Here is a 23,368-nt window from a genome sequence, read left to right on the forward strand (position 1 = left end):
CAGTAACTCTCTCTCCGGTGATTTCATTCATGCCACAACAGAGACGCAGGAATGCCATCCCACGCATGTAGAAGGATTCTTCATTGCTGTTTCCATAACAGTTTTGTTTTACCAGTCGGGGTGTTAGCCCTGAGCTGAACCCCTGAACCTGGAGGACCAGAGGACCACTCCTAGTCTGTCCTTTACCGTTTGACCTGTTTGGTATGGGTAATCCTACCAAGGGGCAAAACATAAAGCCCTGACTTCAGCCAACATGGCTCTCCAGGTCATTGAGGCACGCAAGCCTCCAAACCCAACGGCAAGGTCATGGTCCTCTTGGAGGTTACCTTAGAAAGTGAATGAAAATAGATTTGAGAAATGGGTTTGTAGAAAATCAGAACAACCTGCCAAGTTAAACTGGAAGTATGCTCCCTAGAACTATTCTTACAATTATTTCTGAGTTGCTGGATATTACCACACAAGGGCATTATATATGCTTGACTTGAATGCTAAAGCTAAATTAATGCATTAATATTTTATGATTAATTCCTGGCTGTCATTTGGTTGTAAATAGCAAGAGCAGACTTGGGGAATAATTTATCTGGTGCTAGATTTGAAAATGTATCTTTAATTGTTAATAATTATTATCCTGGCTACATGTCAATAGTTTGCTGATAACACCACTTATAATTGTCTGACACGTGCACCATTCTTATTTTATTCCTATATTTGGTTAAGGTGAGACATTTATTGGTTGGTTTCACAAATCCTGCCCTACAACAGTCATTTTCAAGAAAACCTATTAGTCAAATGTAATTCTTCCGCTTGCTTTGAAAAAGTCTTGGAAGCTCAATTCCTCATTATATTAATAGCATTTACTTTTTCTCTCTTGCGCAGCAGATAAAATTCTTGGTTTCCTTCAAATGCAGAATGTCTGGTTAATATTTCTTTCGAGAAAAAGAAGAGCCAGTTTCTGAAAAATTCCCATTTAAGGACACTAGGCCCTAGGGCTCAGACACATGAAGCTTTCACCTTTTGGGAAAATCCAGTCAATTTGCTGGTGAAAAGATTCCAACTGAGAGCACAGGAGATTTGGCAGATGTGCGAAATCCAAAGTAACACATACAAAATGCTGGAGGAACTCAGTAGGTTAGACAGCATCAATGGAAAGGAATAAAGATTTTTTGGGCTAAAACTCTTCTTCATCAAGAAGAGGGAAGATGAGTGAATAAGAAAGAGGGAAAAGGGAAGGAGTGCAAGCAGCTAGGTGATAGGTGAAACCAGGTAAGGCGGGATGGTTGGTAGGTGGGGAGAGGGAGTGAAGTAAGAAGCTGGGAGTGGTAAAGGGCTGAAGAAGAAGGAACCTGACAGGAGTGTAGAGCGGACCATGGATGGAAGAGAAGGAGGAGGGACACTAGAGGGAGAAAATAAGCAGATGAAGAAAAGATGAGAGGTAAGAGGGGAGAAACTGGGATACGGGTGAACAGTGAACTCATGACAATGTTGGGAAAATAATCTTTTCTTAGCTGGAATGCTTTGACCAGCTCCACAAGGAAAAAATGACAACAGAATAGAGAATTACTACCTATCCGGAACGCTGGAAGAGGATGGAGCTCTTTGTACTAGACTTTGGAAGACTGAGACCATGGGTAGATGGGTGAGATGTTTCCATGGGATTGGGACTGGAATAGAGCCTACAAATATACAAATATAAGCAGTTCACCAATCAGTGCAAAGCATCATTTCATCCAGTGAATGGGTGAATTTTGGAACAATCACAGTGTTTTTTTTTAATGTCTTCAGCGTAAAAGTTGATAAGCATTTGATGGAGGAACTCGGCATGTCAGGCAGCATCAATAGAGGGGAAGAAATAATCAATGTTTCGAGCCAAAATGTCAACTGTTTATTCCTCTCCATAGATGCTGCCTGATTTACTGATTACCTCCAGCATTTTGTGTGTGCTGCTTTGGATTTCCAGCATTTGCAGAATCTCTTGTGTTTGTAAGTACTTGAAGGACTGTGGAATTAAAGAATATGCTGATAGGTTTAAATAAATAAGAGTTTGAGGAAGCTTGCAGAGATCTTAAATGTCAGCAGTTATTTGATGTTTTCATGCTGTGAATATTTTTGTCCAGTGTGAAATTGGAAGCAGAATCTAAGAGGACAGTCTTCTACCTGAGGGCTAGGTCTTCAGAATTTGACCGAGGAGAAGCTCAGGACACGAGAGTACAGCTGAGGCACCACTGTCAGCTAAGAGTTGTGGGACTCTCACTAGATTTGGTGAACTTGTAGTGCTGCCTCTTGCAGATTTCCGAGCAGCAGCTCAGCTCACTGTCTGATTTTGTTTGATAGCACTTCAGTGAAGTGACATACTTTACCATGAATAAAAATATTGTTGCTGTATGCATGTCAGTGTCAAAAGTGGCTACATATATATGAAAGGTAAAGTAAATTTATTTTCGAAGTTTATATCTGCCACCATATGCTGTACTACCTGGAGATTCATTTACTTGTGGGAAATAAAGGAGTACGATATGGAAAACTATACATTAACAAAGACAGGCATGCAAACAATGTGCAAAAGACAAATGTGGACATTAAAAAAAAGTAAATAATACTGAGAACATGAGTTGTGAAGTGTCCTTGAAAGTGAGTTTGTGGGTGGCGGAAGTGAAGTTATCCACATCGGTTCAGGAAGCCTGATGGTTGTAGAGTAATAATTTTTCCTGAACCTGGTAGTGTGGGATCTAAGGGTCTTGTATCTCCTGCCTGATAGTAGTCATGGGAAGAGAGCATGGCCTGAATGGTGGTGGGGGTGGGGGGGGGGATCCTTCATGATGGATACTGCTTTCTTGTGGCAGTGCTCCTCATAGATAAGCTCAATTCTGGAGCAAACTTTATCTGTGATGAACTTTATCTGTTGCATTTTCTACTCCTGGGCAATGGTGTTTCCTTACCTAACTGGGATGCAATCAGTTAGGATACTCTCCACTGAGGTAGCCAAGTCATCATCTGCTGAAACCTAGTTACCATAATTAACAACATCTAGTTTCAGTTTGATCTCTGATGATTGAAGTACTAAGCAACTTTTTGCTTGTTTAATATCTGGGTACTTTAAGGGTCACTGAGTCAGAACAGGAAATTACCTCTCTTTAGAGATTAGTATTTTGCTGAAACAATGGATTTATAAGACTGATGTTACTGTTTGTAGCCACTTTGGCAAATAATTATGGAGGCCATTTTGAGATAAATGTTGGTTTAAAACAATATTTTTGAAAATTGTTATTCTGAAGAAAAAGCATTCCGGTAACATGCCTACTTCTGGCAATATCAATTCTTCTAACTTCCAGTAATTTCTACCCCTCCCTCCTTCTCTTTTTTCCATTCCCTGTTCTGTTTCCCTTCTCAACCCTTCTCTTTAACTCACCTACCCATTAGTTGCCTTGGTACCCCTCCTCCTTCCCTTTCTTCCATCATCTACTGTCCTCTCCTATCAGATTCCTTCTTCTTCACTCCTTTACCACTTCCACCTATCATCTCACAGATTTTTCCTTCATCCCACCAACCCCCTCACCCGGCTTTATCTAACACCTGCTAGTTTGTACTCCATCTCCACCCCCTACCCTCTTACTCTGGCTTCTCCTCCCTTCTTTTCAGGTCCTGATGAAGGACCTCAGCTGGAAACATCAACTATTTATTCTCCTCCATAGATGTCTGATCTGTTGAGTTCCTCCAGTGTGTGTTGCTCAAAGCATTCCGTATGAAGTGTTCCTTTCAAGATAATGCATATTTTGCAACTGTTAGTTCTCACAGATGGAGTTTATTAGAAAAAAAGGCTAATTAAAGATGTAAAATTTTTAAATGCTGTGAGTTCTTAATAAATCAGGCAGAACCTCAGGAAAAATAATTTTAATGTTTCAGGTTATATTTCATTGGTTATAATAATTTTTATGAGATACTGGTATCTGGGAATTGGATTAAAGCTACATGGAGTAGAAACATAAGTTTAAGCACAGATGCTGGAGGAACTCAGCAGGTCAGGCTGCTTCTATGGAGGAGAATAAACAGTTGATGTTTCAGGCTGAAACCCTTCGTCAGGACTGAAAAGGAAGGGGGGAGAAGCCAGATGAGGAAAGTGAAGGGAGGGGAAGGAGTACAAGATAGAAAGTGATAGGTGAAGCTAGGTGAGGGGGAAGGGAGGTGGGTGGGGAAGGGGGTGAAGTGAGAAGCTGGGACAAGATAGATGGAAGAGGCCAAGGAACCTGATAGGAGAGAGGACCATGGGAGAAAGGGAAGCCCACCTTCCCCCTCACCTGGTCTCACCTATCAGGTGGATCTTCCTCGCCCCCTTACCTTCTTATGCTGGCTTATCCCCACTTCCTTTCCTGCCCTGGTGAAGGCTCTCAATCCAAGACTTCGCTCATTCTACTAAGTTCTGGATACCAACCATTTTCAACAAGAAAGAGTCTAGTCTAACACACAGACGTAGAGAGAGAGATACAGCCGATCAAGCAGAATCATGTTTATTATCACTGACTTACATGATGTGAAGTGTGTGGCTTTGCAGCAGCAGATCAGTGCAAAGATGTAAAGTTATTATAGATTACAACGATATAATTATTCATCAGCTGGATGTTGCTCATTATTCCAGTGTTTCTCATTCCTTTGGCAATAAATAACAAATTGCTGGAGGCAGTCTGTCAGTCGAGATGACGGGTCTCAGTCTGAAATGCCAACTGTTCATCTGCCTCCACTGATGCTTGGTTCCTGACCTTCCTCTGGCAGTTTGTTTATTGTTTCTGTTTGGTAAATTGTTTTTTTATATTGCCCTACCAAATATTGCGAGGCCTACATAGAGTGGACGTGAAGAGAATGTCTCCGATAGTGTGAGAGTCTAGGAGCAGAGGGCTCCACCTCAGAATACAAGCATATCTCTTTAGGATGGAGATGAGGTGAAAATTCTGTAGCTGGGGGGCGGTGAACCCATCGAATTTTTAAAAAAGGAGGGAGAGAGAAACCGGGGAATTATAGACCGGCTAGTCTGACATCGGTGGTGGGGAAAATGCTAGAGTCGGTTATCAAAGAGGTGATAACAGCACATTTGGAAAGAGGTGAAATCATCGGACAAAGTCAGCATGGATTTGTGAAAGGAAAATCATGTCTGACGAATCTTATAGAATTTTTTGAATTTGTAACTAGTAGAGTGGATAGGGGAGAGCCAGTGGATGTGGTATATTTAGATTTTCAAAAGGCTTTTGACAAGGTCTCACACAGGAGATTAGTGTGCAAACTTAATGCACACGGTATTGAGGATATGGTATTGAAGTGGATAGAGAATTGGTTGGCAGACAGGAAGCAAAGAGTGGGAGTAAATGGGACCTTTTCAGAATGGTAGGCAGTGACTAGTGGGGTACCGACCACAAGGCTCAGTGCTGGGACCCCAGTTGTTTACAATATATATTAATGACTTAGTCGAGGGAATTAAATGCAGCATCTCCAAGTTTGCAGATGACACAAAGCTGGGCGGCAGTGTTTGCTGTGAGGAGGATGCTAAGAAGATGCAGGGTGACTTGGATAGGTTAGGTGAGTGGGCAAGTTCATGGCAGATGCAATTTAAAGTGGATAAATGTGACGGTATCCATTTTGGTTGCAAGAACAGGAAAACAGATTATTATCTGAACGGTGGCTGATTAGGAAAAGGGGAGATCAACGAGACCTGGGTGTCATTGTACACCAGTCATTGAAGGTGGGCATGCAGGTACAGCAGGCGGTGAAAAAGGCAAATGGTATGTTGGCATTCATAGCAAAAGGATTTGAATACAGGAGCAGGGAGGTTCTACTGCAGTTGTATAAGGCCTTGGTGAGACCGCACCTAGAATATTGTGTGCAGTTTTGGTCCCCTAATCTGAGGAAAGACATTCTTGCCATAGAGGGAGTACAGAGAAGGTTCACCAGATTGATTCCTGAGATGGCAGGACTTTCATATGAAGAAAGATTAGATCGACTGGGCTTGTACTCTCTGGAATTTAGAAGATTGAGGGGGGATTTTATTGAAAATTAAAATAAAATTCTAAAGGGATTGGACAGGCTAGATGCAGGAAGATTGTTTCCGATGTTGGGGAAGTCCAGAACAAGGGGTCACAGCTTAAGGATAATGGGGAAGCCTTTTAGGACCGAGATGAGGAAAAACTTCTTCACACAGAGAGTGGTGAATCTGTGGAATTCTCTGCCACAGGAAACAGTTGAGGCCAGTTCATTGGCTATATTTAAGAGGAAGTTAGATATGGCCCTTGTGGCTAAAGGGATTGGGTGGGGGGGGGGTATGGAGAGAAAGCAGGTACAGGGTTCTGAGTTGGATGATCAGCCATGATCATACTGAATGGCGGTGCAGGCTCAAAGGGCCGAATGGCCCACTCCTGCACCTATTTTCTATGTTCCTAATTGAGATGGTTATGGAAGCCAAGTTCTTGGATTAGGAAGGGTGAGAAGGCAGGAAAAATGGGGTTGAGAGGGAAAATAAATCAGCCATGATTGAATGGAGGAGCAGATTCGATGGGCCAAATGCCACGATTCTCTTCCTACGTCTTACCGTCGAATGGTCTTGTCACTAGTACAGTGGAAATCCATGCTGGTCATTTCATTACAACAAAGCACTGACGTTGTACAGAAAACAATAATAGAATGCGGAATGAAGTGTCACAGAGAGTGTAGTGCAGACTGGCAAACAACTCCAGCATCCACAGTCTCTTGCAATCTGTTTCTCGATTCCTTTATCTCTAGAGAGAAGGTTTTAAAATACAGTTGGTCCTCCGAGAAACCGGGGAGGGAGATGGGGAATCCACCGCATTGGGCGACCTCTCCAAGATGGTCCAATCTGGGAGTATATTTTCTAAATAGGTCAATAACTCAAATGCTTGTTGAAGATTTTCTGCAGTTGGAATCATTCAGTTTAAAAGCCCCCCCTTCTATTCTGCAACAGAGCACACCAATCCAGAAATAGTCGCGTCATTGGTGCCTGATTAGGGGGTGTTACAGCACAGACACCCCCTCCATCCTGCACCCGATTGCCCCAGACACCCAGCAAGCACTCCGCTCCTTTCTCTCAACTCCCCCGCCTCCGGTCCACATGGGCGCCGGGAGGGGCGGGGCCGGGCCGGGCCGGGGTGAGTGTGGGTCACATGACGCAGAGGTTCCTCACCCACCCGTCTCCCACTCAGTCCTCTTTCCCCTCCCCTCCCCCCGCCTTCCTGATTCACTCCCAGCGCCGAGATCGGGCTGAGCGCTCCGTGGACCCGGAAGGAGGAGAGAGCCGTCCTTTTTCCTGGGGAACAGACCGTACCACCGTATAGATGCGAAGCCGGAGCAGCCAGATGTGCCATTCCAGCCAGGGGGAGTGGTGTTCGGCGCCGCAGCGGGGCGATGGTTGTGGTCTGCATGAAGAGGGATGCTAGAGCCGGTGCGCCGGGCGGGCAGTAGCTGAAGAAGACGCTGACCAGCACTCCCAATCCCACTTGCATTGAATGGTGACTCCTCATTTCCTGAAGAAAAAAGGTGAAAAATGTGAACCATGCAACGTGACTTCTGCGACCAAGGGAATATATCTGTATTTTAGAATTAAGGCCAGGGAAGACCCGGATTCTCTGCCTCTTCGGGATGAACAGCTCCGGTTTTATTTAAAAGTGCTGGCAATCTTTGGGCGTTTGCCTCATGTAAACGGTACACATGCTGTGGACTCAAACGCTCTTATTGCTAGCTGGTGTCTCCTAATGTAAGTTATTAATATCAAACGGGCTTTGTCGAGGAAGGGAGGGGGTGGAGGGGAGTGGGGGCTACTCCAGACAAGCGCCCAATTTCTTCATTCAGCACCGAGTCATTTACTTGTGTATCAGACCTATATGTTACCAAGACCCAAACACAAACAAGAAAACCTGCAGGTGCTGGAAATCGAAGGCAACGCACACAAAACGCTAGAGGGTCTCCAGCTTTGTGTGTGCGCTGCCGATGCCCCTAACAGTCGGCATTTCGTCCTCTCTCGCTGGGCTAAGGAAAAGGAGATATTGACGGGTTTTGTTTGGAGGCCGGTGTGTGCGACCTATGTCTTGTCAGTTCAGTGGGTAATAACAGAAAGTTATCATTAATCTCTGCCATCCCGACTAATAACAGTTTCTAATCGGAGTCGAACCGCCTGTTGACTTCCCCTGCCTGGGTTTCTGCAGCAGACGGTAGAGTCGGCTCTGAGGGTGGGGTTGTTAAGTCTGCCTGTCTCTTTGTACACGCGACTGCATAAAGAGTATGCATTTGTATGGGGCGACTCGTGCCAAGTACATGTAGCGAAATTGAAAGGTGTCTGGGTGAGTTTTACCCAGATTAAGGTTGCGAAGGTGTAAATTAAAGGTATAAATAACACACAATAGAAATAGCGGTTCGAGACAGCCAGTCTCCCCGTAGCTCCCCGTCATCGCATGTGTTTGGAGAAGGTGTCTCTTGGAAAATGTTTTGCTAGCAAGATTGGAGGTGGTAATAATTCTGTTCTTAGGAGGGGAAGGAGAAGAGGCCCTTGCGTCTCATTGGTCCGTCAATGTCACATGCCGGTATTTGACGTTACATTGTGAGGGAAGTCCCGGTGTGTTGTTTGGGGCCGGATGGCAGTGACAAGTCGCTCAAACGGAGCCGTGATTCAGCTATGCAACCCTGCTCCAGTTCGCCCTAACATTTTCTGATGCAGCAGGATGTTGGTGTGGATGGACAAACGCAGGAAACACCTGACCAAGACTTTATAAACAATTTACTTGCTGGAAATGGATCGAATATGGCATCATTATGTAGCTTTGTGTGTGGCCGAACTTAAAGCCGGGGGTTTCCAGATTCTTTCTGTGATTGCCGATTAGTTAAAGAAAATGTGGGAGGTAGTGCGTCATGATTTGCAGCATTGCACCTCCCCTAGTTCATAACATTTCCTAGGACTGTGTGTTCCAATGTAATGCACACACTGGTGGGTCGGACAGCATATGTGGAGAAAGAAAGACAAGATTTCTGCCGGTAGCCCACTAACTACATCCAATACAGAGTCATGGCAAAGTATAACACAGAAACTGGCCCTTTGGTCCATCTGGGCCGTGCTAAGCCATGTAAGCTGCCTATTCGCATCAGCGACCTGCTTCGGGACGATCGCCCTCCATTCCCCGACCGTCCCGGTACCGATCTATTCACATACAAGAAAAAATCTGTAGGTGCTGGAAATCCAAGCACCCCCCCCCCCCACACACACACACACACACGAAAAGCTGGAGGAACTCGGCCGTTTCCACCCGAGACCCTTCAGCAGGTCTGATGAACTGATCTAAAGTGCGGTTAGTTCCACACTCTCGCGACTCTCTGAGAGAAGAAGTTTCCCCTCATGTTCCCCTTAAACTTTTCACCTTTTATCTTTTACCCGTGATCTCTGGTTGTACCTCAGTGAAAAAAGCTTGCTTGCATTTACCCTATTCAGACCCCTCATAATTCTATATACCTCTATCACATCTCCCCTCAATCCTTTATGTTCCAAGGAATGCAGTCCTGACCTATTCAATCTTTCCTTATAACTCAGGTCCGACATTCGTTTAGTTCTGTTTCTATGTGTAAGTAACTGTGTGGACAGAGTCCTACCCTATCAGACTGAGAAATTCCAAACCATAAACACCAAAGGTTCTGCAGATGCTGGAAATCCAGAGCAAAGGACCCAAAATTCAGGAGGAACTCAGCAAGTCGGGCAGCATCTATGGAGAGGAATAAACAGTTGACGGTTTGGGCGAGACTCTTCTTTGGGACTGGAAAGGAAGGGGGAAGAAGAAGGTGTGGGGAGGGGAAGGGAAGGGATACAAGCTGGAAAATGATAGGTAAAAACTAGGTGAGTGGGAGGGGGGATGAAGCGGCAAGCTGGGAGGTGATAGGAAGAAGAGGTAAAGGGCTGAAGAAGGGCACTCCACCTGCCACAAAAGGTGGGATTTCCCGGTGGCCACCCATTTCAATTAGCTTTCCCAATCTGACTTGTCAGTCCCTGGCCTCCACTACTGCCATGATGGGCCAATCTCAGATTGGAGGAGCAACTCAGATTCTGTCCAGTGGCATGAATATCAATTGTACTAATTTTCAGTAACTTCTCACCCCCCCCCCATCCTTTTTCCATTCCCCATTCTGGCTCCTCTATCACCCATTCACTTCTCAGCTCCTTCTGTATGGTGAGTCTCCTTATTCTCTTTCTTCCCATTTGTACTCCTTCCCCATCCCCCCACCAGCTTTTTCTGGCTTCTTCCCCTTTCCTCAACCATCCTGATTAAGGGTCTCAGCCTAAAACGTCAACTGTTTATTCCCCTCCATGGACGCTGCCTGACTTGCTGAGTTCCTACAGCATTTTATGTGTGTTGCACAGAAACTCCAATATGTAAAGACCCAATATTTACACAGAATTAACTAGCATGCCACTTACATATTGAAACATCCCATGGTATCACAGGTTTGTGGCCAAGTGGTTAAGGCATTCGTCTAGTGATCTGAAGGTCGCTAGTTCGAGCCTTGGCTGAGGCTGCGTGTGTGTCTTTGAGCAAGGCACTTAACAACACATTGCTCTACGCTGACACCAAGCAAAGCTGTATGGGTCCTAATGCCCTTCTCTTGCAGCTTGGGCAACTGCCAGTCTTCCATAAAAAAAACCTTGCCCAGGCTTGTGCCCTGGAAACTTTGCAAAGTGCAAATCCATGGTCTATTGAGACTAACGGAGGCCTATGGTATCACAGGGCATGGCAGTGCATGTATGGCATGTTTCTGTATGGTCAGTGCCAATGTCCATAACTGTGCAGTGGCACCTGCCCTAACAAATTTGTACCACATTTGCATCCTGTGGAGAGTGCGCGAAAACAGGAAGAATCTCAGTGCCAGAGGTATTTAAAGGGCCATTGAATTAAAGGCAGGAAAGAACTGGCCTGATTCTGACAGACTGAATTTTTGATGTAGCAGCAGCTGGGGAAGTTTACAGATCATAGAACAGTATGGGCCCTTCAGCCCACAATTTTATGTCAACCTTTAACCTACTCTACTATCAAGCTCCTGCGTAGCCCATATCCCTCTACATTTCCTTCATCCTAAGAGCCTTTTACATGTTCCTATCATATCATCCTCTACCACCACCCTCAGCAATGCACTCAAGGTTGTGTGTATAAAAAAATCTACCTCTGGCATCTCCCCTAAACTTTCCTCCACTCACCTTAAAATGATGTCCTGTGGTATTAGCCATTGTCACTCTGGGAAAATGGTGCTGGCTGTCCTTTCTCTTCAATTAGATGCTGTCTGACCTGGTGAGTTGCTGGTGTATTGCGTGTAGGGGCAGGTGGAAAAGTGAAGCAGGAGCTTTCAATCAAGTTGTCCTTTCCCTGTGGCCTGGTCGTGGGTCCGCACTTTTCATGTAAATCACACCTCTAAAAGCATCCTGTGCTGTGTAAGGACAGTCAGGTGAACTGGACAGACATACACAGTCAGTGTCCTCAAAAAAACATCGGCACATCATCAGGGGTCTCTGATAGGAAAAGTAACTATAAGATTGCAAGAATACAGAGAAAATTTATAAAGATGTTGCCAGGACTTGAGGACGTGAGCTATCGGGAAAGACTGAATAGGATAAGATTTTATTCCCTGGAGCGTAAGAGAATGAGGGAGACTTGACAGAGGTGTACAAAATTATGCCAGTCGATGGTGTAGTGACATCTGCATTTTGAAGCGAGTGGTGTCAGGTTCGAATCTAGCCGGCTCCTTGCACACGTTCCATCCGTGCTGGGTTGAGCATCGAGCTAGCCGCTTGGTCTCGAAAAAGCAGACAGACGCTAAAGAAAGGCCAAGGCTGCTGCCCAATGTGCCACAAGGTGTGGAGAGGAACAGCAACACAAAATAATGAGGGATATAGAAAGGGTAAATGTAAGTAGGCTTTTTACACTGAGGCTGGGTGAGGTGAGAACTAGATGTCATAGGTTAGGGGTGAAAGGTGAAATATATGAGGGAATTTCTTCACTCAGAGGGTGGCGAGAGTATGGAATGAGCTGCCAACAGACATGGTAGATGAGAGTTCATTTGCAACATTTAGGAGAAGTTTTGCTAACCTATGAATGGGAGAGCTGTAGAGTTCTATGTTCCAGGTGCAGGCCAATGGGACGAGGCAGAATAACAGCATGGCACAGACTAGATGGGTTGAAGGGCTTCTTTCTGTGCTGTGATGCTTTATGACTCTATGAGGGTCATGGTGAGAGTGGAGAGGAAGCACTGCGTGTGCATGTACCCATCTGAAACCTGTATGGTAGAAGTGAGTATGTGATGGGAGGGATAGAACATAGAAGGTTACAGCAGAGTACAGGCGCCTCAGCCTACAACATTGTGCCAACCTTTAAACCTACTCTAAGGTCAACCTAACCCTTCCCCTCTACATTGCCCTCCTTTTCTTCTATCATCCATGTATCTACCTATGAGGTTCTTAATGTATCTGTGTCTACCACCAGCTCTGACAGGGCAGTCCCTTCCCCCAGTGCTCTGTATATAAAGACTTCCCTCTGACACCCCACCCCCCCAAACTTTCCTCCCTTCACCTCTCTGTGTAAAGAACATCTGACATTCTCCCTACTGTGTACTCTAATCACCTTAAAGTTATGCCTCTTGTTTTAGCCGTTTCTGCCTTAAGAAAAAGTCCCTGGCTGTCCACTCAATCTATGCCTCTTATCTAGATGTGGCATATGAAACCGATAATTAGAAAGGAGTATAAAGGCAACTTGAATTACCTCTAATCTTCTACTCACTGGGGACTTTGTAGTCAATTATGGGATCAGCCAAAATTCATACTGCCAAACTATGGTGGTCACTCCCTTGGGGAGAAGGCTCAGCTTGGAGCTTGCTAGATCAACCCTGCCAAGTATGTTTATGCATCAGTCCTGACTGAAATGGAGTAAGAATGTGTTTATTGTGCCGGTGTAAGTGCCCATCTTAGATAAATAGCTGGGGGAAAAACCCTGTGTATAAGATCTAACAGCAACAGCACCTCCCCCTGGTCATGACCAAACATAGGCTTTGCAAATACGGCCACTGCAGCTTAAACTAAGAGAATCTCACACCGTGGCCACTTTATTAGGTACAAGAGTGGAAAAATTTGCTTCTGTAGCTCATCCTCTTCAAGGTTCGACATGTAGAACATTCAGAAATGTTCTTCTGCGTACCACGGTTGTAACGTGTTATTTGAGTTACTGACGCCTTCCTGTCAGCTCGAACCAGTCTGGCCGTTCTCCTCTGACCTCTCTCATTAACAAGGCTCTATCACCCACAGAACTGCTGCTCACTGGATGACTTTTCTTTCGCACCATTCTCTGTAAACTCTGAAAGACGTTTGCATGTGAAAATCCCAAGAGATTGGCAGTCTCTGAGATATTCAAATCACGCTGCCAGGCACCAACAATCTTTCCACGGTCAAAATCACTTAGATCACACTTCTTGCCCATTCTGGTGTCTGAAATGAACAACGAGCTTCCTCACCTTGTCTGTGTGCTTTTTATACAGGTATACCTAATGAAGTGGCCACTGACTGTATGACAAACCCTAGAAACAATTAAGCTGGCGTAATGTGCTCAGTTCCAGCTGTCAACATATAAGGGAGAGAACTGCAGAGATTTATTAGTATGTCACAGAGAAGAACCAAACTTTTTCTTGATAAGGTAGAAAAGGTCAAGGGGAGGTTTGGCTGAGATGTTTAAAATCTGATGAAAAACTTTAATAGCAAGTTTGCTTTTCAGTTCTTAATAATTCACTATCTGATATAACCCTTGTTGGGGAACATATATGAAATAGATATTTGGAACCAGAGAGCTGGAATAGGGGCTTGCTCTGTTGACGTCACACATCGGTCCAGTGCTGCAGTGTCTGGGAATGAGGGCAGCACAGTAGCAGTAGGTGTAACAATTTACAGCATCAGCAATTGAGGTTCAATTCTCACCACTGTTTGTATGTTTTCCCCATGACTGCATGGGTTTCTTCTAGGTACTCCTGCATCCTCCCACATTCAAAATAGGAGTTAGTGAGTATTCGGCATGATATAATAATAATAAGTAATTTATAGATCCCAATGGAAAATTTTTTCATTACAGTAGCAACATTTAAAAACACACTTAGCAGTGTGAAGACTTAACTAATAATAAAGAACAGAATAACGTGCAATAATAATCTACAGAATAATAAATCAGAGACTATTGTGTGTGTGTTCTCTTGTTGCATAGAGATGAACAGTTGCTTATTGCATTTGGTAGGAAAGATTTTCTGTAACGATCCTTGTCACTGCGGAGCTGAATGAGTCTGTTTGAAAGGTGCTCCGCTGCTTATTCGGTAGGTCATGGAGAGGATGTGCCTGATTGTCCATCATGGATAACAGTTTGTTTAGTGAGCTCCTCTCCACCACTAACTCCAGGTCATAGCCAAGGACGGATCCAGTCCTCCTGATGAGCTTATTTAGTCTTTTTGCATCACCAGCACCGATGCTGCTCCCCAACGTAAAGCCACAAAGAGGATTGCAGTCACTGCAACAGACTGGTAGAAGATCTCCAGCATGCTGCTGTGCACATACGTTGATGCCGGAGGCATAGCTGCCCCCAGCACATCCTCGGACTGTGTTGGTGATTGACACAAACGGCATAGTTCACTGTATGTTTCAGTCTACAGACGTACTTTATTGATCCCGAGGGAAATTGGGTTTCATTACAGTCGCACCAACCAAGAATAGTGTAGAGATATAGCAGTAGAAAATCATAAATAATTAAATAATAATAAGTTAATCATGCCAAGTGGAAATAAGTCCAGGACCAGCCTATTGACTCAGGATGTCTGACACTCCGAGGGAGAAGTTGTAAAGTTTGATGGCCACAGGCAGGAATGACTTCCTATGATGCTCAGTGTTGCATCTCGGTGGAATGAGTCTCTGGCTGAATGTACTCCTGTGCCTAACCAGTACATTATGGAGTGGATGGGAGTCATTGTCCAAGATGGCATGCAACTTGGACAGCCTCCTCTTTTCCGACACCACAGTCAGAGAGTCCAGTTCCACCCCCACAACATCACTGGCCTTACGAATCAGTTTGTTGATTCTGTTGGTGTCTGCTACCCTCAGCCTGTTGCCCCAGCACACAACAGCAAACATGATAGCACTGGCCACCACAGACTCATAGAACATCTGCAGCATCATCTGGCAGATGTTAAAGGACCTCAGTCTCCTCAGGAAGTAGAGACAGCTCTGACCCTTCTTGTAGACAGCCTCAGTGTTCTTTGACCAGTCCAATTTTTCCAGTTTATTGTCAATTTGTATCCCCAGGTATTTGTAATCCTCCACCATGTCCACACTGACCTCTTGGATGGAAACAGGGATCACCAGTGCCTTAGCCCTCCTCAGGTCCACCACCAGCTCCTTAGTCTTTTTCACATTAAGCTGCAGATGATTCTGCTTGCACCATGTGACAAAGTTTCCCACCGTAGCCCTGTACTCAGCCTCATCTCCCTTGCTGATACATCTAACTATGGCAGAGTCATCAGAAAACTTATGAAGATGGCAAGACTCTGTGCAGTAGCTGAAGTCCGAAGTGTAGATGGTGAAGAGAAAGGGAGACAGAACAGTCCCCTGTGGAGCCCTAGTGCTGCTGACCACTCTGTCTGACACACAGTGTTGCAAGCGCACATACTGAGGTCTGCCAGTCAGGTAATCAATAATCCATGACACCAGGGAAGCATCCACCTGCATCACTGTCAGCTTCCCACCCAGCAGAGCAGGGCGGATGGTGTTGAATGCATTGGAGAAGTCAAAAAACATGACCCTCACAGTGCTCGCCGGCTTGTCCAGGTGGGCATAGACCCACGGTTCAGCAGGTAGATGATGGCATCCTCAACTCCTAGTCGGGGCTGATAGGCGAACTGGAGGGGGTCTAAGTGTGGCCTAGCCATAGGCTGGAGCTGCTCTTGAACAAGGCTCTCCAGGGTCTTCCTGATGTGGGAGGTCAATGCCACCGGCCTGTAGTCTACGTGTGACAAATAAAGCTAATCCGAATCAAATTAAAGGTTTCAAAAGAGCTTAGATCGGATTTATTACCCCCCAAAAAAATTCTGTTAAGGGGATGGAATCTGAAATTATGCAGAAAATGGAGGTACAATCAAAATCTAAAGGAAAATGGTTTATAATGAAGGGAAATTGTGCAGGCCTTTGGGGGTATGACTAAATGGAGAAGTCTTTCTGAGAGTCAGACAGTTTCAATGGGTTGAATGCATGATCCAATGATCAAGTAGCAACGTGCTGACTTGGATTGTGCATTGGCAACACGTATGAAATTCTTCTCCATCTGAGATGTTTTTGAGCCAAGAAAAGATGTGTTAAAATGTCAATTTTTTTTATGGGGTTGTTTAGTTTTGCTCTAATAGTTTTATAGAAAAACCTGTGCATTATTATTTTGCAGGTTTTGATAACTCTATTCATGCTGGAGTTATAAAAGGAGAGAATTTATAAAGTCACAAAGCACCTCCTTGAAAGAGGCAATACTTTCTGTGTAGGTAAGTATGGAAATTGATAGAAGTTGTGTTTAAATCGAGGTCTGGCTGGGGATTTGTGATAGTTGGGACAATCAGCTGGGAACTGGCATTTCAACAGGGTTATAGTCCTACCAAAGCCCAGCTGATTGGTGGAAACCATCTAAAATGAAGAAATGCCACCAGCTTCTGCCCTTCAGCATGCTCCATGCATGGTTACTCTGAACGGCTTCTCTGAGGATTGTCCTGGTCGAGAGGTCAGTGTATTTCTGATGATATGAGAGTGATGTTAGCGGGAGGTTAGCTCCTGGTAGGGTCACCTATGATGATAAGATCAAGGGAGAGGTCCCAGTCAGAACAATCCAACCAAGACCTCTGCTGTGGACTTGGCGGAAGATGATGACATATCACAATGGCAGTGAAGGTGAAGGAAGGCTGCAGCAGTGAAGTCATCTTGCATTCCATGTCACTGCACCCTGACCCCGATCTGTTAATGATCTTGTGGTGTCTGCTCATGGTTTAGCCTCCCCACATTAAAAACCCATGCACACTCATTCTCCATTAAGGGAATCCACCCTAAAACCCCTTAGAACATTACACTCGATTCAAAGAATCACCCTACTACCTTGATTAGAAACTTGTCTCCACAGTAATACTTGTATTGAAATTTTATCATAAATTAGAATTAGGTTGTGTCAAATAAGAGTAAGATTTTTTTTTACCTGGAAGTATTTCTTTAAACCAAGTTAGTGAATATCTTAAGCAAGGTTTTCTTCTGAAAGTGTAATGAAAAAGCAATGTTATTAAATGCATATTTAATGGCACATCAAGTCTACTACACCATTCAATTATGGCTGATTTATAATCCCTCTCAACTCCATTCTCTTGCCTTCTCCCCTTAACCTTTGATGCCCTTTATTAATCAAGAACGTCTCAACCTTCACCCAATGTCTTGGCTCCCCTACAACTGGGAACATTCTCTCCACATCTGCTCTGTCTAGGCATTTCAATATTGGGTAGGTTTCAATGATAACCATCCCCCCATTCTTCTAAACAGTAAGTGCAGAGACATCAAACACCTCATCACATGGGTGGATGATATAAGAATGTGAAAAAGTGTGATGTGAACAAAGATATTTTAAGGACCTTTTTCCAGGTGAGAATGATGGAAATTCATTTCCTAACAGCAATCCTAGCTTTAACTTTGAATTCTTTTGGATTAATGAACTGTTGTTAGGAGCACCTTATAATCCAGTTACCTGAAATTTACAATGAATAAGCCTGAGTTTCCAACTCTATACCACTTGTGGCTCCTGTTTGGATTTATTCTCATTTTTGTTCTTAAAAGAGCTTCTATTTTCTTTTTGGCAGATTGGAAACCGCTTGGGCTAACCGCTAGATGTCGTTCCCACGTGCGTACTTCCCATTCCTCTTGCAATGTACATGCTGCAATGATCAGGAGCTATTACTCGGAAAAGAGCATCACTCGCGTTACATGTCTACAAAGTCTAGATACTGAAAGGATGCTGACATTTCCTTTCATCAAGAATGGTCATGAATGATTGAAAATGGTGGGGATGAAGCCACCAGGAAATACCGTGGCTGGAATGCGGAATGTTGGGTACTCGGTGAAACAGGCTAAGAACATCCCGAGCTAGTTTCTGCAGGGTTTGGCCTTAATGTTGTGCAGAGGCCTCTGCAGTAAAGCCCTTTGACTGTAAACGTGAGGAGATGATCAAAATCTCCTTGACTTCCTTCTTCATTCATTTATTTTTTCAGAGATGCATTGTGGAGCAGGCGCTTGCATTCCAATGGGCGGCGGTGCCCAGCAACTTGTCTATTTAACCCTAGCCTAATCACATGACAATTTGCATTGACCAATTAACATACTAGCATTTGCATCTTTGGGATGTGGGAGGAAACCCATCAGTCATGGGGAGAATGTACAAACTCCTCACAGACGGTGCCAGATTTGAGCTCCTAGCTCTTGGCACCTTGAGCTTCAATAACGTCTTGCTAACCACCATGCTACCATAGCTTCCCATCTAATATCTGACAATCGGGATGTTGGTGGAAGCTGCGCCTCTATTGGCTCATCAATGGCACACGTGGTCAAGGACTTTGATACGCAAGATACAATGGAGTGAAACTCCAGCGCAAGATATTACCTTTATGAGAAGACAGCACAGAAATGGAATTAGTCATCCAGGCCTGGCCAATCACAATGGCATTGAATGCATCAATCTGGCAGAGAGACGCCAGATATGTACTGAATGCTCTTCACTAATCCTAATCTAGCTGTGGCAATCTTGCTAAGAATTTCTTTACACCTCTCCTGCCCAACTGGCCTGGTTGTCACGAAGAAGCTGCATGTTTCCAGGTCATTCGTTCATTGGCTTCCAATCATCTTCTCATTCAGTAAACAATATCTTTGCCATGCTTAAGAAAAGCATGCTGAGTAACTTCTCTCTTAATTTTCACTCTCTACCTTGCCTGCAGCCCATACTTTGATGTGTACTCAGCAACAGATGCTAACGCTCCAAAATCATACCGCCTTGGACGTTCTTGTTGGTTCCAAGATCATTAGTATATATTTTGTCATCACTTTTGCATTCATGCTCAGTACTAATGTTGTGCATGTGTGGACATCTGCATATCATCCCTTCCTTTATCACGTGCCAGTTATGATCTGGCATCATAAACTTATCAACTAATGTGCTTCTGTGGATTTCTGGATCACCCTTTCCTGTACTGGATGCCAGTTGGGATCTGAACATGTGCCAAATGAGTAGTCTCTCATGCTCCTCTATGTTTCTCTAACATCCTCTGAAAGTACTTTCGCCATGCTGTCTTGGATGGAAAGGGTCTGAATTCAGAGCGTTCCTTGTGTTTGCTGGGCTCTCTGACGTCATCATGCTCCTTCCTTCACTATCCAGTTCATTTGCGAAAGGTTTAGTTCTAAAATTCACAAGCTTCTTTCAGACTTCCTGAAGCTAACTGCTGACAGACTTCATTCCTCTCAGCTCTTAGGCTGAATTGCTACATCCTGAGCTCTTCCATAGCCTTGGTGGGGTGGGGCGGAGAATGAAAATCTAATCTTTCCAGTTCTTCAAGTTTCATCAAGTTTCTCTCAAGCATCAGCCAATTACTTTCGCTGTGATGGTTTCATCCACAGTTATTTGATATTCTATTGCCATATTATCTACTTAGCCTGCAAGTGAGATTTTAGACTTCTTCTGATGCCAAATTTCAGTAATGCTTGTTGCTGTCCTTTGTCTCCTTTTTGACACTTTACTAATCATTGTCAATCCTAGCAAGTAATAACTGCTGCAGGCACCAGAGAAACTCTTCTAAGATACTTTTCTTCTATCTAGGATACTAGAAAAAAATGCTTGTAGACTTATTTTTTCTTGATTCCTTTCTGCAGTGGTAAGTGCTCCCATTAATGTTAATCTTTCTTTCTTATAGGGGCCGTCCTGAGTTGTGACATCCTATCAGTCCCCTTGCCTTTTAAACCTCCCCTTGTGCTCTTTAAACTTTCAAATCCATCCTCAATAGCATCACACTGCTACTTTTTGGCTTGCCTTACTTATTTCGCACTGTTGGCAGTCTCTAATCCATGCAGACACAAGAAAACTCCGGAAAAGATAGAGGGAATATAAAACAACGCCAATCAGCACAGCACTAGGAATTTTGAACAAGTTATCCTTCAGTTGTTCACCATTTTGAGATCCATGGATGCCTGACTTAGACAATGGGGAAATGTGCTACAGATAGCCTGCTTATTTAATCTTTATTTAAATGAATCTGCCTAATTCAAATACAAAAATAAAACACAAATTAAAAGTAGTACGTTTCTGTGCAAGACAATATGTTAGTCATTTAAAATAGAAACACTCAAAATCCTTAAACAGAAGTGGAAAACTTTTGGTGAACCAGTGCAGGTAAACATTAGGATTCTCACAGCACAACTTTGAAAAGTACAACATTTGCAACTGTACTGTTGCTTTTGAATTCTTGGGACTTTTCATAATCAACAGGGTACATTTGAAGGATTGTCACTATTGTAGTGCATGTTAATTTGTCCAAAATTCAGCTTTATTTAGAGATATAGCACAGTAACAGGCCCTTCCGGCTGCCCAGTTATACCTATGTCACCAATTAACCTACTAATCTCTATGTCTTTTGGGTATGGGAGGAAACCAGAGCACCCTGAGGAAACCCATGCGGTTATGGGCCAAAGGATTGTGGCAGGAATTGAACCTGGGCTGCTGACGCTGTAATAGCATTACTCTAATCACTGCACTGTGCCGCCACTCCAATCGTGTCCTCTTATGATTATACTTATTTTAATCGTTATATCTTTAACTTTCTTCTGGCAGGAGCAATGATTCCAGTCACGGAGTTTAAGCAGTTCACCGACCATCAACCTGCGTTCAGAGTACTGAAGCCATGGTGGGATGTTTTCACCGACTACATAGCCATCGCCATGCTGATGATTGGTGTATTTGGATGCACGTTACAGGTAGGTCTGCTACTATCTTAAGCTGATTAACTATTTGTTCAAAGTTCAAAGTAAATTTATTATCAAAGTGTGTCTATGTCACCGTTGGCGTGTGGCCAAGTGGTTAAGGCATTGGTCTAGTGATCTGAAGGTTGCTAGTTTGAGCCTCAGCTGAGGCAGTGAGTTGTGTCCTTGAGCAAGCCACTTAACCACACATTGCTCTGTGACGACACCGGTGCCAAGCTGTATCAGCCCTTGCCCTTCCCTTGGACAACATCGGTGGCGTGGAGAGGGGAGACTTGCAGCTTGGGCAACTGCCGGTCTTCCATACAACCCTGCCCAGGTCTGCGTCCTGGAAACTTTCCAAGGCGCAAATTCATGGTCTCTCGAGGCTAACGGATGCCTAAAAAAAAGTCACCATATGCTACCCTGAGATCCATTTTCTTGAGGGCATTCACCATAGGTACAAACAAATACAATAGAATCAATGAAAAACTACACAGAAAGACAAACAACCAATGTGCTATAGACAAGCTATACAAATAAAAAATAATAATCATAAATAAGTAAGAAATAATATTGAGAGCATAAATTGTAACATCTTTGAAGGTGAGTCCATAGGTTATGGAATCAGTTCAGTGTTGAGGTGAGTGAAGTTATCCAGGCTGGTTCAGGAACCAGATGGTTGCAGGGTAATAACTGTTCCTGAACCAGGTGCTGTGGGACCTGAGCTCCTGTGTATCCTTCCCAATGGCAGCAGCATGATTTCTTTCCACGAAGGATGATTTTCATTGTTTTTCTTAGCTATAAGTGGGATGATTTTGGATCTGTAAGGACATGGTTTCCCAGCGTACAGCTATGAAGCGTTTCTGAATAGTGTCAAAGACATCGGCATCAACGGTGAAAGGTGGCTGGAGGGAGGCTTGTGAGCAAACTTCCACCTCTTGCATTGACCATTTTGATTCAGTAAATTCCTCAAACTGGTATCTGCAGAGATACCCAAAGCCCTCCCCTTTTATGAGTCCATAAGACATTGGAGCAGAATTAGGCCATTTGCCCCATTTGAGTCTACTCTCCCGATCCATTGGCTGATTATATCCCTCATTCACCTTACCGTGCCATGGAGGGGAATCAATGTCTTGCTTACCACCTAGTATGGGGATTACAAGGCATTTAACCACAAGAGCCGGCAAAAGGTTGTGAGGACTGCTAAGAGATCCCCCAATCAGAGGTATTTGTCTGGAGTGCTGCATAGGAAGGGCCTTTAGCATTATTACTGATCCCTCCCATCCGTCCAACAACCTCCTTAACAACCCCTTCCAACAGGCCCTTGAACGTGTGGGTTTCCTGTGGGTGCTCTGTTTTCCTTCCACGTTGCAAAGACGTGCGGTTAGGGTTAGCATCTTGTGGGCATACCATGTTGGCACCAGAAGTGTGGTGACACTTGGGGGCTGTCCCTAGCACAATCCTCACTGATTTGATTTGATGCAACTGACCCATTTCACCGTATGTTTCAGTGTACATGTGACAAAGCGAATCTTTAAAACCAGTTTCAGCATGGATACCCACATTTACAATTGCTAAGTTCTTTGGCTGATCATCCAGTCAGCTTTTAGTTTGTCCAGCGGGGAAGTTAATTCAAACAAATGTAAGGAGCCCTGAACGTCAAAGAGGAGATGTTTCTGATTGATGCCCCCTTTTTCTTTTAATTTTCTTAAGTTTGCTGACATTGTTCCCTCTCTTTCACTTACTGTCATGAAGTTCAAATTCAAAGTTATTGTCATTTCAAATGTATCCATTTCTCCCACCAAAGGAGACAATGTTCCTCTGGATCAAGGTGCACAACACATTATGCATAACTCACACGCAACACATTAAGTAATATTACCACAAAGAAATTAACAAATAATAAGGTGCATTTATGTCACACGTTCAAAAGTAAACAGTGTAATGCTACTGGCGCGTAATACCTGGTGAGACCTGAGTGGTGGTAGGGCAGACCTGGATGGTAGCAGGAAGATCAGTAATCTCACAGCATTGGAGAAGAGGCAGTTTTCCATCCTAACAGTTGTTGATCTAATGCTATGGTGCCTCCTGCCTGATGGTAGGAGGTCAGAGAGATTGTTGGAGGGTTGGGAGGGTTCTTTGACAATGCTAAGGGCCCTGCAATGCTGCACTCCTGTTAGGTGTCTCAGATGGGTGAAGTCGAGTCCCCAGTGATCCTCTCAGTGGTCCTGACAATCCTTTGTAGGTGTTGCAGTCAGATGCTCTGCGATTTCTGTACCAGGCAGTGATGCAGCTGGTCAGGATGCTCTCAACGGT

The 23,368-nt window shown here is 44.2% G+C and overlaps 2 protein-coding genes across 5 annotated transcripts in view; one reads left to right on the forward strand and one right to left on the reverse strand.

The window, feature by feature from the left end:
* Window positions 1-4,486: 4,486 nt before the first annotated feature.
* On the reverse strand, window positions 4,487-23,106 carry LOC132401732 (uncharacterized). Of its 3 annotated transcripts, none has more exons than XR_009514687.1 (2): window positions 17,265-17,828; window positions 4,487-7,517 (listed from the first exon to the last, which is right to left on the reverse strand). XR_009514687.1 is itself a non-coding variant. In XM_059983861.1 (2 exons), the coding sequence occupies exons 1-2, from the start codon at window positions 23,104-23,106 to the stop codon at window positions 6,999-7,001; spliced, it is 609 nt and encodes a 202-aa protein (XP_059839844.1). In that variant the 3' UTR covers window positions 4,487-6,998. The 3 variants fall into 3 exon arrangements, 1 of the variants encoding a protein (XP_059839844.1); XR_009514686.1 differs by lacking the exon at window positions 17,265-17,828 and adding an exon at window positions 8,389-8,451; XM_059983861.1 differs by lacking the exon at window positions 17,265-17,828 and adding an exon at window positions 23,017-23,106.
* The window catches only part of lrrc8c (leucine rich repeat containing 8 VRAC subunit C), a 108,660-nt gene continuing 92,804 nt past the window's right edge, over window positions 7,513-23,368 (forward strand). Inside the window, exons 1-4 of one of the 2 annotated variants that reach the window (XM_059983857.1) lie at window positions 7,513-7,747; window positions 16,473-16,566; window positions 17,914-17,954; window positions 20,925-21,067. In XM_059983857.1, the coding sequence (XP_059839840.1) occupies window positions 17,942-17,954; window positions 20,925-21,067 (156 nt within the window). In that variant the 5' untranslated portion in view covers window positions 7,513-7,747; window positions 16,473-16,566; window positions 17,914-17,941. The remainder of the gene's footprint in view (window positions 7,748-16,472; window positions 16,567-17,913; window positions 17,955-20,924; window positions 21,068-23,368) is intronic. The other variant, XM_059983858.1, reaches the window with a different exon arrangement.

The sequence above is a fragment of the Hypanus sabinus genome, chromosome 11 (genome assembly GCF_030144855.1).
Source record: "Hypanus sabinus isolate sHypSab1 chromosome 11, sHypSab1.hap1, whole genome shotgun sequence".
Taxonomy (NCBI): Eukaryota; Metazoa; Chordata; class Chondrichthyes; order Myliobatiformes; family Dasyatidae; genus Hypanus; species Hypanus sabinus.